The sequence below is a fragment of the Danio rerio genome, chromosome 15, assembly GCF_052040795.2.
Source record: "Danio rerio strain M-AB ecotype USA chromosome 15, GRCz13ab, whole genome shotgun sequence".
NCBI classification, from domain to species: Eukaryota; Metazoa; Chordata; class Actinopteri; order Cypriniformes; family Danionidae; genus Danio; species Danio rerio.
Genome location: NC_141035.1, coordinates 36,622,812 through 36,640,263, shown reverse-complemented (window position 1 = coordinate 36,640,263; position 17,452 = coordinate 36,622,812). Strand labels below are relative to the sequence as shown.

The 17,452-nt window shown below is 36.1% G+C and overlaps 1 protein-coding gene across 1 annotated transcript in view; it reads left to right on the top strand.

The window, feature by feature from the left end:
- The window catches only part of pds5b (PDS5 cohesin associated factor B), a 63,132-nt gene that overhangs the window by 8,389 nt on the left and 37,291 nt on the right, over nt 1-17,452 (top strand). The window contains exons 4-11 of the mRNA XM_087284427.1: nt 1,200-1,286; nt 1,375-1,472; nt 4,339-4,465; nt 7,254-7,334; nt 7,936-8,076; nt 11,236-11,351; nt 11,462-11,556; nt 14,599-14,744. Of these exons, the coding sequence (XP_087140553.1) occupies nt 1,200-1,286; nt 1,375-1,472; nt 4,339-4,465; nt 7,254-7,334; nt 7,936-8,076; nt 11,236-11,351; nt 11,462-11,556; nt 14,599-14,744 (891 nt within the window). The remainder of the gene's footprint in view (nt 1-1,199; nt 1,287-1,374; nt 1,473-4,338; nt 4,466-7,253; nt 7,335-7,935; nt 8,077-11,235; nt 11,352-11,461; nt 11,557-14,598; nt 14,745-17,452) is intronic.

Sequence of the window (17,452 nt, the reverse complement as noted above, 5' to 3'; positions counted from 1 at the left end):
TGGACGATGGCATTGTCGTCGTAGGCGGCGGTAAATTACTTATGAATTATTAATTGATTCATAATGAATTAATTATTTATACCCTACCATTTTAACTACCTGACCCACACGGTGTTTGTTTTATCCATAACCAAATCATAAATAAATAAAGAGAAGTTACACACAAATTGCCCCATCAATCACTTTTTTTCCGCAGGGCTCTGACATGAATAGGCAGAGTGATCTGAGTTGTTATAATGGCGTCGACAAACTTGATTGGTAAAAAAGGTGCACAACCAACAGCAACCGACCAACAGAATCTGAGGTTTTTGCTAAAATTAACAAGTAAAAGTGTGAAAGTGAAAGACTGAAGTAGTGTACTGATGCTGTGACGCATTACCTGATAGATTCAAAAGTCAGAAGAGTTGTTAGAGACAAGATTAATGAAATATCACATTTACAACTATTGTCGCAATCCAGCTGTACATGCTTGATAAACTGTCCGACATGCACTGCTGTCTGCGGTTTTGTGCTCAAAGCACCTGCTAACTACTCATTTTAGGAGAAAATTTTAGATGGTATTTAGAGGCTTTTGCATCTGAACTCCTCATATATGGGTGTTTTTTATATATTTCGATCTAAAACTAATAAATGTTTATGCAATAAAAGCTCATAGAAAGAGGAAAGAGACTATGGAAAATTTAAACTAGGAGAGCAGCAGCTTTTGCTTCTGCTCTGATAGTCATAAAACATATGATTTCAGATAGGAAAAATTTAAATCATGTCTGGCTAGCGCATTTCAACAACACTTAAGTTTATATAATAATTAATTCAGTAGACAGAGAGAAGTTTTTGTTGCACATTTAATAAAGAGCGTTTGCTGTATGGAAAGCACTCTGCAAATATGTCTTCAGCTGCTTCTGGAAGATGTCAAAAGTGTCAGACCTTGGTAATGCATGTATTAAGCACAGGATGCATATAAATGCATCATAATGCCAGTTGTAATTGCAGTATTACAATCCTACAATGTTTGCTCGTGTTGTAATACATAAAAACATTTGTGGGTGTTTCATGTGTGCATGTTTTCTATCATTTGAACAGAAGGCAGCAGTTGCTCATTGTTCAGCGGAAAATACCAAAATATCACTGTGGTCTCTCATGCATTGCCTTCGTAGGTGTTTAAACTATTAAAACTGTCTGCTCTTTTGTTTTTCACTCAGGATATTTTCATGTTCATAACTCGGCAGCTGAAAGGTTTGGAGGACACAAAGAGTGCTCAGTTTAATCGATATTTTTATCTACTGGAGGTATGGCACCCAACTAATAGACACCGTAATAAGGTCTAATGGTTTAAAACAAGCATCTGACCTTGTCTTTCTGCCTCTGGCTCTCTAGAACATCGCTTGGGTGAAATCCTACAACATCTGCTTTGAATTGGAGGACAGCAATGAGATCTTTACTCAGCTCTACAGAACGCTGTTCCAAGTGATAAAGTGAGTCTGTTGTTCATATTTGTCCACTAGGGCATTTCGTGTGTGTGTGTGTGTGTGTGTGTATATATATATATATATATACACATACACACAATTATAAGCTTTTTTTGGCTTGTTTTCGTGTGTGATTTAGTGCTGGGCAAAAATGAATCGTGATTAATCAAAGGAAATCCAAAATAAAAGTTTGTTCTGCCAATATATGTGTGTGCGCTGTGTATATTTACTTTGCATATATAAATAGACACATGCATGCATATATTTAAGAAAATGTTTATTTATATGTATATGGTGGCACAGTGGCTGTGTGGAGTTTGCTTGTTCTCACCGTGTTCTCACTGTGTTGGAATGGGTTTCCTCCGGGTGTTTTGGTTTCCCAGTGTTTTATTTTTCCAGTACTGGCTTGTGGCTTGATGTGCAACTGTTGAGTAAAACATGCCGGAATAGTTGGTGGTTCATTTTGCTGTGGTGACTTCTGAAATAGAGATTAAGATGTTTGAGTTGATAAGAAGATATTTTGAAGAATCAAACTCAAGTCAAAGTCAGCTTTATTGTCAATTTAACCACATATACAGGACATACAGAGAATCGAAATTGCATTATTCTCTGACCCTAGGTGCCAAACATATAACATAGTTTAAAAAAGTAGAATTTAAAAAAGAAATTACAATATATACAATTACATGTATAATATAATCTAAAAATATAAACAACACCATTAACAACACAATTACATTTAACAACACAATTATGTTTAAGCGCATGTTGAAAATTGCTAATTATTAAATTTTGGAAGGCGACGCAGTGGAGCAGTAGGTAGTGCTGTCACCTCACAGCAAGAAGATTGCTGGTTCGAGCCTCGGCTGGGTCAGTTGGCATTTCTGTGTTGAGTTTGCATGTTCTCCCTGCGTTCGCGTGGGTTTTCTTCGGGTGCTCCGGTTTCTACACATGCGGTACAGGTGAATTGGGTAGGTTAAATTGTCCGTGGTGGATATGTGGGAATGAGTGTGTGTGTGGATGTTTCCCAGAGATTGGTTGCAGCTGGAAAGGAATCCACAGCGTAAAATAAATTGCTGGATAAGTTGGCAGTTTATTCCGCTGTGGCGACCCCGGATTAATAAAGGGACTAAGCCGAAAAGAAAATGAATGAATGAATATTGGAAATTGGTAATTATTGAATGTTGGAAATTGGTAATTACTGACTTCCATCATTGAAAAAAAAAAACAATGAAAGTCAATGGTTACCGGTTTCCAACATTCTTCAAAATATATATTTTTGCATTAAGCAGATAAGGAAACTCATAAAGGTTTGGAATGAATTGAGGGAGAATAAATGATAAGTAAGGTTTCATTTTTGGGTAAACCATCCCTTTAATTTATTTATTTAGTTAAAATAAACAGGCTGGTCGATATTGCAAACAAATGATCACGATATCATGTTTCATATCAATTGATATAGATAATTTTTGAATATTTTTAAATAATACATTTAGGAATATCAGGATTTTTTTACCACATAATTTTAGTTTAGTGTGTGCAATAGTAAAAGGTAAATACTAAACAATCAAAGCAAACGTTAAGGTATGAATATTAATGATACAGTAAACCTCAAACCCTGTAAACAAAAGAAGTTATGATAATTAAATCTGAGATTTCAAGTAAAGGAACCAACCATCATTACTCAAATACATACTGCAACATAACAAATAGTGAAGTTGGATGACTACATTACCACTATGCTAAAAACTCATTCAAATGGGGAGCTAATAGCTGGGATGCACAAGAAAAGATACCGAAAAGCGACATCCTAACATCCATTTTTATTTACAATCTTCTCACTGCTGCTATACGGCACTCATTTTCGTGTGTGTTTTTATTCTGACCTGAAGTAACAAGCATGAGTGGTGGGTGCAAACTCTTTTTAATCAGTATTTACAATGGTTTTCGGTCAATAAATACCGATACCGATTTTTATCGGCCAGTCCTAATGGTGCATATCAAAAACACTTTTCAGTGTTTTATTGGGTTAAATTGAGTCTCTCACTTCTCTAAGCTTTTATTGATATTACTTCAATAGTCTAAATTACATATACACTTGTTTACTTGCATCTGTGCTGAGCTCCCTATGTTGCTCTGGCTGAAGGGACATAAACATTGCCAGACAGTGGAGAGTGTTCAATCCTCCTTAAATTGTTTGTCCTGTCAATGGAAAAGTGTCCTATCAGCTGTAGCATTGTTTTTGCGACTATATTATCGGTCTCATTAAGAATGACTTAATGACAAGCTTAATTGCCATATATAAAACACATTTATGACACTGCATTGGCTAATTCTATATCCCCAAAACTCATTGTAGTTATTAACTGTGCCCTCTAATGCTTTTAGTAATGCTATAATAGAGCTGCCATTTAGTTAGAAAGTACAACGATGAATTCTGCAATAACTATTGTCGTAAGTCAGTGAAGCACCTCCTCGCTTTACTGTTTTCTATTTGAGATGTAAATGTGAAGCTGCAGCCTATTTGTTATGTCCTAATGAGCTGTCAGCCTCCTGCTCTCCGATATTATTTCCCTGCATTCGGTCAGATGACAATGATGCGTGCGAATCCCAGGTGGAAACCCTTCATTGCATGTGCGCCATAAAGGCTGCATATGGGGGGCGATTTATCTCAGCCACTGTTGTTCAGTCATTCGGAAATGTCCTCTACGAGCGGGACACTGCAGCGATCTGCTCTCATGTGTAAATGGGAAAAACCTAGAAGAGTTTCTGTTTTCTCTGCCTCATTGCACGCTCTTCCCATTTTCATTCGTCTGATGGACCTGATGTTAGGTCAGTTTTACAATGTTTTTTCTCTCTCGTTTTCTTTTAGCAATGGACACAATCAGAAAGTTCACATGCATATGGTGGATCTCATGAGCTCAATTGTGTGTGAGGGCGACTCTGTATCACAGGAGCTCCTGGATACGGTTCTGGTTAACCTGGTTCCAGCACACAAGGTACAGAGAACAAATGAATTCAAATGAGAGGAAAATATGCATGCTAATTGTGTATTTATGCATTTATGTTAATTTTTACTTTATAAAGGTCTCAAAACATTTATTTCAAATACTAAAATCATGTAGAGCAGGGGTGGTCAACCCTGTTCCTGGAGAGCCAACTTCCTGCAGATTTCAATTGCTGCCCATATCAAACACACCTGAACCAATTTATTAGGACCTGAACACCACGTGATAATTACAGGCAGGTGTGTTTGATATGGATTGCAACCGAAATCTGCAGGAAGGTGGCTCTCCAGGAATAGGGTTGACCACCCCTGATTTAGAGCATTTATTGTTGATGTAAATAAGGGGTTTTTCTGCCAAATTTTAATATCATACAATAAAGTTAAAACGTTGGGGGTTTAAACAAAGTTAAAACTTTGGAAATCTGCAGCCGATACCAAGTACTGATTCCTTGTCATGGTTATCGGCCGATACAGAGTACTGATCCTAATGCTTTAAGCTTTATAATGCATTAAGCACAGTTTTAAGTATGATACTTAAGCGGAGACCTCTCCTTGTCTAAGAGAATAATTTAAGGATGCTGCATATAATACCGTAAACACATCTCTTTTAACCATTTAGTATAGACATGTTATGGCCAGAAGCAGCTTTACAGAAAACAATATAACACGGATATAAAAATTGGTTTGAAAAATTACAAACAAGGCAATTTGGACACATTGCAAATGATGGAAAAAGAATTTAACATGTCTCAATCCAGAAAAAGATTGAAGTGCATATTTGATTCATAAGAAGTTAAAATGCACACCTATAAATCCATTACTTTTTTACTAAAAAGTAACATGCCTATACAGTAATGTTAAGTATATTATAAGAAGTTATATTATTAACTATTCATTAAAAAATTTAACTGTTTAAGTTTAACTGTTTAAGTTTTATTTTGCTAATAATTCCTGCCAGCGTTTAGTAAACTTGCAATATTGTCAAAAACACTGAACTTTCAGTTGTTACTGTATGTGTAAAAAGGCCTAAATACATACAAGATCATTCAAAAATTTAGCTCGTCTGCAACTATTGACAGCAAATTGCTCAATGAGAGAGAGATGGATTTGCACTCGCAATGTTTTTACTGCTCTATTCATTTATAACAAATGGAATGCTTAGAACATCCCTGTGCCTCTTACGATCTGTTCTTTTGCTCAGTCACTCTCATCGCCATGATTTCTGGGTATTTTAACTAATTTTTCGAGATTAATGAGCCACTACAAATATGCGGGAGACTCGCGAAGCTTTCGGGAGACATTAAAAGGTTAGATCAATCACCAGATAGGCGCGATCGCTCCGCTCATGTCATAGCACTGGAAATACAATGGTTGCACTTGCAACAAAGAGACCATCACGCAGGTCGTGCCAATAGACTGTATAAATGGGTCACACCGCAACTGTTTATATTTTATATTTGTTGTGACACGAGCACACAGAAGGCTCACGGCCCCACGCATCATTTACCTTTCTACATATTGTGGCTCCGGTAGACTATGCATAATATACTGGAGCGCACATGCTTCTTCCTCTGCTTGTAAACACTTGCGATGGGTTCACAAGATCGGCCAGATTTGCGTGCACCAATCGAGTCATTAAATGTGATATTCAGCCGATACTGATCTTTGGCCGATCAATCAGAGCATCCCTACTGGTTTTGTTGTAAAAAAGCAAATATCACAACATATTTTATGTCTGAAATTGACACATATTTGTAGTTTTATGCAAACAAAAATGCTCTAAAATACAACACTTAGTTAATATTGGGAATAAATATTATCAATCAATGTAATGAATAGTTTTACTTATGTACAATTAAAGTCTGAATTATTAGAACACTTGTTTATTTTTTCCCCAATTTCTGTTTACCAGAGAGAAGATTTTTTTCAACACATTTCTAAACATAATCGTTTTAATAACTCTTTTCTAATATTGGATTAATTTTATGTTTGCCATGATGACAGTAAATAATATTTGACTAGATATTTTTCAAGACACTTCTATACACCTTAAAGTGACATTTAAAGGCTTAACTAGGTTAATTAGTTTAACTAGGCAGGTAAGGATAATTAGTCAAGTTACTGTATAATGATGGTTTGTTCTGTAGACTATCAAGAGAAAAATATTGCTTAAAGGGGCTAATAATTTTGTCCCTAAAATGTTTAAAAAATAAAAAACTGCTTTTATTCTAGCCGAAAAAAAGCAAATAAGACTTTCTCCAGAAGAAAAAATATTTTCAGATATACTGTGGAAATTTCCTTGCTCTGTTAAACATCATTTGGGAAATATTTAAAAAAAGAGAAAAAATTTAAAAAGGGGGATAATAATTCTGACTTCTACTGTATTACTATAAATCGTTATTTTTTCATTAGGTCTGTGTGTTTTAGTTTAAAAAAGGTTGTAAAATAATAAAAAACATTTTGTAAGATATAAATTGTGCTTTGTTTGCTGTATAAAAATGAAAACAAACAAAAAAATAAATCAAACTCATTTGCTTAATGAGTGTGCTTGTTAAATGTATTTGAATTTTATTTGAGAGTTTTAGGTTTAAGCTATAGGGTTTTTTTAATGTTCAAGTAAGTTTCTCAGTTTGTATATTATTTTTTCTTGTGTTTATTTTTGAATTAAATAGGATAAAATATGAGAAAAATATCTGCTTAATAGCTTCATCTTCATGAGATTCCTGACTTTCGTCACAAATAATCATTACTTTTTTTAATTTCTCCAACTTTTCTTACAGAATCTCAACAAGCAAGCATACGATCTGGCCAAAGCCTTGCTGAAGAGGACCGCTCAGGCCATAGAGCCGTACATCACTAACGTGAGTAAACAAGATTTATCCTAGTCAACTTTGCATAGAAAGTGCATCCTACCCCATATTCTCTCTGGTAAAATCATGCTGACTTACAAGGGTACGAAAAAAAGATCTCCTCGTTCATTCAAATCATGAATAATCCCTAATGAACCTCCACGATTTGACTCCATTCATTTTGCTTTCGAAAACTCGTTGAGGCTTGCAACATTAAGCGGATATCAGGAGCGTCTCTCCACGCTCAAACGGCATGTTGAGCTTAAACACATTCATCAGGAACACCCGCAGGAGCGTGCAGCGCTGTTATACTGTGTGAACTTTATTCCCCGCAGTGCTCATTAAAAGTGCCAGAGATACTGAAAATAAGTGCACAGATCCCTACCAGAGGAGAATCCATCTCTATAACTATAATAGATCAGCTCGGCCTGATTTTTCTTTCTATTCATACATCTGCGCTCTGCTGGAGACGGCTCCTCCCGTTCATAGATGAAGCCACTTACTTTTTATTATGATCTAATACAGGCTTCCTCAAATTAATCTGTAATCCTACTGCTGTCAGACGGCTATGCAGCGAGGTGTGCTGATTGATGCTGGTGTTGGTTTCTCTCAGTTTTTTAACCAGGTGCTGATGCTGGGAAAGACTTCAGTCAGCGATCTGTCAGAGCATGTGTTTGACCTGATCCTGGAGCTCTACAACATCGACAACCATTTACTGCTGTCCGTCCTGCCGCAGCTGGAGTTCAAACTCAAGGTAAGATGAGTTCTTTAATGATACATTGCAATGTGTTATGCTGTCAAACACATTCTAGTGGACTGTCCTGCTTTTAACGACTGCAGAAGGGTTGTTCATGAAATGAACTCACTCAAGGAGATCCTCTGCAAATGTCATAAAAAAAGTTAAATTTTTATCATGTATTAAGCCTGATTTATACTTCTGCGTCAGGTGACCGCCGTAACCCACGGCGCATGCAACGTGCGTGGCTGTGCATTTATACTTCTGCGCGCTGTCTCTGTCGGTCTGCATTAACACTTCCGAAACGCTAGTTGGCAGTGAGGTGTAAATGTTTCTCTGTGTCGAGTTTTTTTGCTGCTTTTTTGCTTTTCCTGAACACTTCCGGGATGTACAAGTGGCTCAAACTCGCTCATTTTGAGGCAGGAAACGGCGGACGTGCAACAACTTTAACTATGAGGTAAACACAAAACAAAACTTTCCATCCGGAAAAGTGCACGTCAGTGACGGCCACGGCGAAGGGCTATGCGTCAGCGCCGTAGCATACGCCGGCGTTTGACGCAGAAGTATAAATCAGCCTTTAACGTTAAAAATTGTATCTAATATATGTATTAGTTTGTTTATTTATGATTTTTTTGTCTTGAAAATAGCCTTGGTTGACGACATTGCATCAAATAAAAATATATGATATGATATGCGTTATGTTGTCTTTGGGGATGCAAGTGAAACTGCTTTCAGGTCTTGATGCTTAATAATAAATCACATATGTTTTTGGATGCGTGTTTGGTCAGCTTGTTTTTAAATTAATTTGGTGAAATGATGTGCATAATGAGAATTTTATACATAAGGTATGCTGCAATATTCTATATAATATTGAACTTCAATATATCCTCCACCATTTAATATGCATATGGAAATTGGATTTTTTTGGTTTTGCATTATTGAAATTGAAATATTTTGAATTTCCCCTATTTCTTTTATTGTCTCTGTTTTTTAATTGTTAATCTCTGAACTGGCTCTTTGCATGTTAGTATGCATGTCCCTATGTAGAAGTACAAATCTCCAAGAGTACATGCCCCATCAGTGAGCACTAAATTTAGTGGTGAATTTATGTACAAATGAAAGGGAAATGAGCACACATTGTCAAGAATAGACATGGGCCGATATAAGATTCTGACGGTATGATAACTGTGGATAAAAATATCATGGCATTGTGATCACTGCTCTAAAATATATTCTCTTTTTAAATGTCTATGTAAAAAAACTACAACGTTTTTCCCCTTTGAACACAATATATTTTATTTTGAGAAACATTTCAAATATTTTGTAACCGTAAACATGTCAGGCTAAATAATTGCAATAAATCAGTGACTTCTGCTGTTTTCATTAGTTTTAAAAACACTGATTTCTTTACAATTTAAAATGACATCTTTGGGTATATTTTCTGCTGGAGATACTGTTATCCTAAAAAAAATGTAAACAAAAAATAAATCTTGCGTATACCTTACAGACGGTATAGCAGAAAAAGTTGGTGGATTTAAAACCATGACTTTTGGAATACCCTGAAAACGGTTATTGTCCCACGTCTATTCCATAACCAGAACTCATGTAACGTAAATGAAAGTTATGACATGCAAATTAAGCCTTGTTTTTGATAGCAAGGCTAAAAGATGATTATGACCAATAATTATGTCACCTGTCCAACTCGACAAGCAATTATGTCTTAGAATGTAAACTTTCGGGAAATTTAGTTGTCCTCAATTTTTTACATTGTGCTGCATCTGTGTTGCGTTCTGATGTAAAAACTTCTTATTCTTGGTGTCTGTGTTTTTAATATTAATCAAAAAAACAAAGGATAAAGGAATCACTCTGCTCTTGACTGATTATCTAGCCCAGTAATGGTTAATCTTTATTTTTTACAGTGAACTTTATATACTTATTTCTCAGGTTTTGTAACTGAAAAGTATTGTTAGATGCATGATAAAACCGAGAAGCATTGTTTATTTTAGCATTAACTTTGCTTTTTGTCCAAAATTATTCATACTCTTTGCCAACTGTCAGAGTCTATGTGAAAATTTGAAAACTGAAAGTTTTATATCGGTCCAAGCTATTCTAAAGCATCCTAATTACCCTGATTTATTGGGAACAGCTTTTAATCAACTCAACGGGAGAAAAGCAGAACCTCTCCGCTGTTGGTTTGTGGATAGTCATGTTTAAGACAAAATAAAGTCATTATTATTGACTGAACACTGAGGGCTAAAGTAACTGCTGAAAATTTAGCTTTGAATAGCAGCAATACATTTGATTAAACTATATATTTATGCTTATGTATAAAGTAAATAAATATAGACAAGCATAACATTATTTATTATCATGAGTAGGCCATAAAGGTGAACTACTAGATCTTTCTGTCCTCTTTTAAAGTCAGGCCAGTATTGGTCTAGTTTTGACTAGATATTTGGCTACTTTTAGGAATGCATGTTACCCCTCTAATGAGACCTTTACTGAGGACATCTTTAATGGTTTATGATTATCATCATAAACCATCAAACTAACTATATGCTTGTTTCTGATATTTCTTGTTGTCGGTTCATCTTAAAAAAAACTTTTAAATCCCCCAAATTAAGTTTATATTGGCTTACCAAACCTGACACGTGTGCTTTCCTAAAAAATGGAAAAACAGTTTGTTAACTGGGATTTAATAGAAGTGGATTGTACTGCACAAAAGTTGATGGTTTCTAATAAATGAATGTGACATTTTCAAGCAAAAAGATGCTGACACACTGCTTGAAAATGATTACACTTCACTACACGATCCTTTCTTTCATTTTCTTTCTCAAGAGATTTATTCCAGCATGGCCTGAAAGCACAGTTGACATTTTTTCAAAAAAATAGCAAAGGTGATTACTTTCTTTTGTGTTGGCCGTGTTATTAAACTTGTATACAATTCCACAAAAGCAGGCTGAGTTTACGATTAGTGTATGAATGAATGTTATCATCTGTTAGGAGCTTTTTGTTCCATGCAGCGTATTTGACGTCAAGCCTTTATTCTGTTGTTTTTATGCAAAGCATAATGACTGCAAGGCTTAATGGGTTCGTTCATTTTTTGTGTTGTAATTAATGGCCACAGACCTCATTTTCTGCGGTTTTATCACTGGGAAATCCTCATGTGTTTTGCAGAGCAATGATAACGACGAGCGCCTGCAAGTAGTGAAGCTCCTGGCCAAGATGTTTGGTGCAAAGGATTCAGAGCTGGCTTCACAGAACAAACCTCTCTGGCAGTGCTACCTTGGGAGGTACTGCTCACGCACCAATGTCCCCTTATCTGTTTCTTTTTGTACACAAACCGATAAATGTTTGAACTGCAGGAGAGAGCTAAGAAATTAAATTTGTTGTGTTTCCTCAGGTTTAATGACATCCATGTCCCTGTTCGATTGGAATGTGTGAAGTTTGCCAGCCATTGCTTGATGAACCATCCAGACTTGGCAAAAGATCTCACAGGTACAGGCTGTCTTGTAATAACTTTGGCTACACTTTTATTTGATGGCTGAGTATAAATGTCCAAGTAATATAAATAAATAAAAAGAAAGACACAAACGCTGATTAGCTGCCTAACTCAGTGAGCATATTTTGCAGTGTTTTATTTCTTTTTTGTCTTTTTATTGATTATATTAAATGTAAAATCTCTTGTTTAATACCTGTTCTATATGATAAAAGGAAGATAATGCACATGCTTATTAAATGAAATTTTAAAAATGACGTATAATTAATGTAAGTGTGTGTTATTGTCTACGCTTCTTTTTTTTTTTTGCTCATTTGATTATTATTTTTTCAATTGCTGTTCTTAAAAATGAATCCTAGAATATGGTGAATAAATGCAATACATTTCCACAGTTTAAGAAAAAGTGTACAAATGTGTGTATATTAATTATATTTTTGTATAATATCAGTGCTTCTCGCACATAAGCTTTACTTAGGCGGGCCACCCAGGTATATTTACTTATTTACTTATATTATTTTAGTGACACTTTTTTGTATTATTATCATATTTTACACTTTTTTTTTTTTTGTATCTGCCCACTATAACCAAACATTCGCGATCGATTGCGTAGTGGGAAATCTTGTCTATTTTACCCGTTTTGTACTGCACGAGAACTGTCAAAAAAAAGTATCCTAAATAGGGATTTAGCTTTTGCTTTCTCACTTTCTAAAGGTGTCGTTAATTGTATGCACACAGTTGCTAGAGCAAGATAAACATTACATAATAAAATAATAAATAATAAATTCTTTAGTTTAAACAACTACAAAAATAGTTACTAAATACTCAGAGAGGATAAAATTACGAGGGAGGATGAAATCTAAATTGGCTGCATTTGCCTTAATTAAATAATCTTGCCTTTTTATTCTTGTTATTACTCTTTGAGATATTCTCTGGATTTGTTAAAGAGCCCATATTATACATGAAATAGGGTCATATCTTGGTTGTAAGGGTCTCCAACAACAGTCTAATATGCATGCAAAGTCAAAAAACACTTTCATGGTCTTATAATCTGCATTTATTTTTACCTAATTATCCCAGCGACTCCTGTATGAATCGTCCAGTGATTCATTTGTTCCCAAACCCCTCCTTAGCGCGAAGCTAATCTGCGCTTATTGGACCGATGACAGTCTGTCACGATTGGTCGACTGCCTTCAGTCAGAGAATGAAATGCCCAATAGCTAATCAGCTATATAAAAGTAATCACAGCTCATACGCACTCCATAGTGTAGGCGTGGATTTTAGCTGCCACACACACACACACACAAACACACACACACCTCTGGACAACAACGCTCCCGCTTCCGCCCGCACCCGCCAGGTTTGAGCCTGAACCCGACCGCTCCCGCTTATATTTAGAATTTCTTGTCCCGGTGCCCGAACCGCCCCATTTTCTGTCCGCCGCGCCCGATCCCGCTAAAGAGCGGGGGAGAACATAACCGAAAATCACCCAGCTAAGCAGTCCAGAGACAGCCAGACAGAGCGCTCTCTCTCTCTCTCTCTCTCTCTCTCTCTCTCTCTCTCTCTCTCTCTCTCTCTCTCTCTCTCTCTCTCTCTCTCTCTCATACGCGCGCACTAACACATACACACAAGCGCCAAGCAGACACACAGGCAGGCAAAGCTCTGTCTCATTCGCATAGCAATATCCGTGATATTGCTAGAAAGCCCGCTCCCGTCCCAAATTAAACCTGTTACCGACCGCTCCCGCGATTGATTCGGAAATTTATTCCCGCTCCGCAGAAATCTGGCCCAATACGTACTTACATTTGAGAAATGGAGGAAGAAAAATCCATCCTGCCGTCCATCAGTAAGTTACACTTTACTGATCCTTACTTTAACAAACGCAGATGAAGTATTCTTTGTAGCCTGTAGTTTCCAGAAGTTTCCAACTGCTTGGTTATAATGCTGAGGTTTCATCTCTGGGTAGAGACTCAATATATCCATCTGCAGTGTGACTTCAATCGACCGGCATGTTTGTGTGCGTGTGTTTGTGGGTGTGTGTGTGTCTGGGTTTCTGCGTCAGAGGGCGGGGCCTCAGGTTTGAAATCTCCCGGGTTTGCGCGTGCACGTGAATAACTTGGTTTCGTTCGTACGTCATGGTTAAACACCTAATGACTCGGTATCAAGGCGACTCGTTTGAAGCACTATGAGTCGACTCTTTTATAGATGAATCAACCGTTTTAAACACTGTATTCTTACAGATTTAAGCCTTAGCTGGATACTTCACTTCACTTAGAGCTGTTACACACTACATGGAGGGGAATTTTCAAAAACCCATAATATGGGCTCTTTAATTTTTTTGTGATTTATTTTTCATTTGCTGTATATTTTATTAATTTAATGTCAATATATGACATATTTTATTGATCTAAAATGCTTTGGCAATGTACAAAATGGGATGCCAATAAAGCAACCTTGAATGAGAGTTGGAGAGAAGCAGATTTTACCTGTCAGTGGCTGCACAGAGCTCCTGTTTAGCATAGAAGTATGAGAAACAGTGGATTTTCTTTTTAGTTTACCAGTCATTTTACCTTTAACCTATTCAAAAAAGAAACAGATTATAACAGTTAATTAGAAATAATAATAATATTTTATATATATATATATATATATATATATATATATATATATATATATATATATATATATATATATATATATATATATATATAGTTATGTTTTGTTTGTTGCATATAGTTAACTAATCATGTGATGTGGGTAAAAGGTGTATTTTAGTCTGGCTACCACCGCAAGTATATTTCAGAACTGTGGGAAGCACTGATTATGTATATAATATTCATGTATTTAACAATACGGTGTATAATAGTTTTTCAAATGTTTTGAATTGATTGTTCAACAAAATTTAATTTTTTTTTTTAACCTTGTCAGAAAAGTTCACTGTATTAAGTGTGTTTATTTGTTAACTTATTTAGTTGTAGCATTTAAATAATTGAACAAAATGGTGCAGGTGTTTAATCCTAAATTGTCCATGTTTTCATTTGCAGAGTATTTGAAAGTAAGGTCACATGACCCAGAGGAGGCTATTCGGCATGACGTCATCGTGTCCATTGTGACTGCCTCCAAAAAAGACCTCTCACTCGTCAACGATCATCTACTGAACTTTGTGCGGGAGAGGACTCTAGATAAGAGGGTAAGCACCACCCTCTCTTTATGCTAATTTTGTCTTCTGTTTTGCCTCCTAAACATTCTTCATTAGCACTGCAGTCATTTTATTCCATGCATAATATCCAAGGGCCTTTTCTCCCATTAGTACCCCAAATGAACCAGAGACTTCGACATCGGCGCATTCAGGGCAGAGCCGAGCTGGAATACATTAGCTTCTTGTTTCTTTCCAGACACACTCCATTTCTTCTCTCTATAATTTAATCAGCAGTCTCCTTTAGCCACCCCAAGCTGGAAGGGACGGAATGTTACAAATTGGACTATAACTCATATATAACCATTCTTCAGCCTTTTCAGAACGCTTTCAGGGAGCGAATTTAATTGAAGGCCCCTCTGTGTTCTTGGACAAATGACACCGCAGTAGTCCAGGCGAATCTCCATCTCATCTTATTACACCTCATTGCTGTAGCTTACCGTATATAAGCTTTGGTTTTATACAGATACAGTCATATTCCAGCTTTAGCTGTTCTGACATTTTTGTTGTCTTTGTAAAAATGACATTTTTTGACATTTTCATGATGAGGCAAAATGTAATACAGGCTAGTATTAATATGACTTTTCTCGGTTATTGTCTTTTTATTGTTTTACTGTTGTTACAAGTTTGGGATGTTTAAGTGGGATGCTGTAACATTAAGGTGAGACAGATGTAATGTGTGCGACAGATCAAGGACGAAGTGGGAATCAATTCTCTATTTAAGCTTTTTTTACTTAATGGTTTGAACAATATGTAACAATAATAAGTAAAAAAAAAAAAAAAGATAAATTAACATTTACAATTATTCTCTTTACACCAAAACTATGGTTGTAAGCCAAATCAAAGAAATTAACAAAACAATCCTTAAATCTAAAGTCTGAACTCAGTGACCAAGAAGTACTAATAACAACGGAGGTCTTCATTGTGCACAAAATCCATCTAAACTAAAACAAACCGAACAAGACGGTCAAAGGCTCCCCTTAAAATCACGCAACAACCATCACATTATTTTACTTAAAGTCAACAAAGTTCAACAAGCAAACTCGAATTACCACAGTAAACTGAGATAATAAATCACTAAACAGCCGAAGGATATCACACAAATTGCGTGGAGCACGAACGGTGCTGGTTTATATGTTTCTGCGTCGAGTGATCGTCATGACCCACAGTGCATGCTTTGCGTATAGCCTTGCATTTGTACTTCTGTGGGCTGTTTGTGTTGCTCTCCTATAACGCTCTTATAGGAGACACTCTTACATTATATCTTTAATGTACAAGAAGCTAAAACTAGAGGCAGGCACTGGCGGACGTGCAACAACATTAATCGTAAGGTAAACACAAAACAAAAGTTTCCCTATGAAGCTCAGTGTTTCCTCTAGGATTTTTTCCAGCTGTGGCGGCAGGTCTTTTACACAAATCTACCAACTACCTATGGCGTTATTTCAATGACAAATGGAGAAATGTCGTAGGTGCAGTAGAAGTCGCGATTGCGTGATTGTCCTGAAGTAAAGTGAAACCGCAATAAACTCCAGCAAGATAAAATCATTATATGCAGAACCAAAGACCTTTATCTATAAATAAATTATAATTATGGAAACTGTGTTCATCTTAACTGAAAGCTTCGTCATGCTTGCTGGCCTTTACTGGCAAATAACCCACAGCACTACTATGGTTACAGAAAAGCTTGCGCTGTTATAATTCACTTATCTTTTAATGAGTTTTGGTTCGATTATAACCAGCTATTAAAAAAAAACAACAACAATGACTTAATGTTTTGAATGAGAAGCTGTAATGTAGCCGTGGTGGGATGCATTTTTGTGTGGCGTTCCGCCATAGTAAAATGAATGTAGCAGAAACCATGAAGCTCCTTCACAGTATTTGGCACTTGTAAGCACTCGCTCCAACGGGCTCGCTGCTCTCTGCGCTGCCCATGCTCGTCACCACTACCAAATAGACCAATCACAGAGTTTGTACACTTTTTGAGAGGTGCGTGTCACCCTTGGCGAGGGGTCTCTAACCGTTGCGCCAGACCATACGTGTGTACTCGACGCAGAAGTATAAATCAGCCTTTAATACTTCACAATATTGCTACCAAGGACCCCTGGGTCCTAGTGCCAGCCTAATAAAAATTTGGATTTATTTAAGGGGCAATACTGTTACACTAATAAAAATTAAAGTAAAATACAAAAATATAAAGGTAGCTGTGTTTAGGAATTGATGATTTATTGGACTCATGAGTCAGATTTCAACCATTTATTAGGTGAGCAATCATATATGGTAACTCCATTGACATTGATTACAGTATAATTGAAAAAATCCAAAGTTTTGTTGTAACGCTCCAGTGTTTTTCTGATAAGCATTCTAGTGAGTGCCATTGATTGAATTGGTTAATGGTAAGAAACTATAACACAAACCCTGTTGTGGAAAACTCAGAATTTAAAAAAAAAAAAATTATGGGCATCAGTTATCAGCTAAAATCTGTAAAAAATAAATAAATACAAATTGTGCATCCCTCATATATTACTGTTGTAATTAGTAATTCTATATAAATCAGTAATTCGTTTGCATGAAAAACCTGACACTTGTAAATTAACACTTATAAAGTAAGTAAACAAATTAAAAAGCAATTAAAACAAATGTGAAAATATTGGTCTATGGCATATTGGCAGAAAATTCACTATTGCTCGTCCCTATATTTTTAA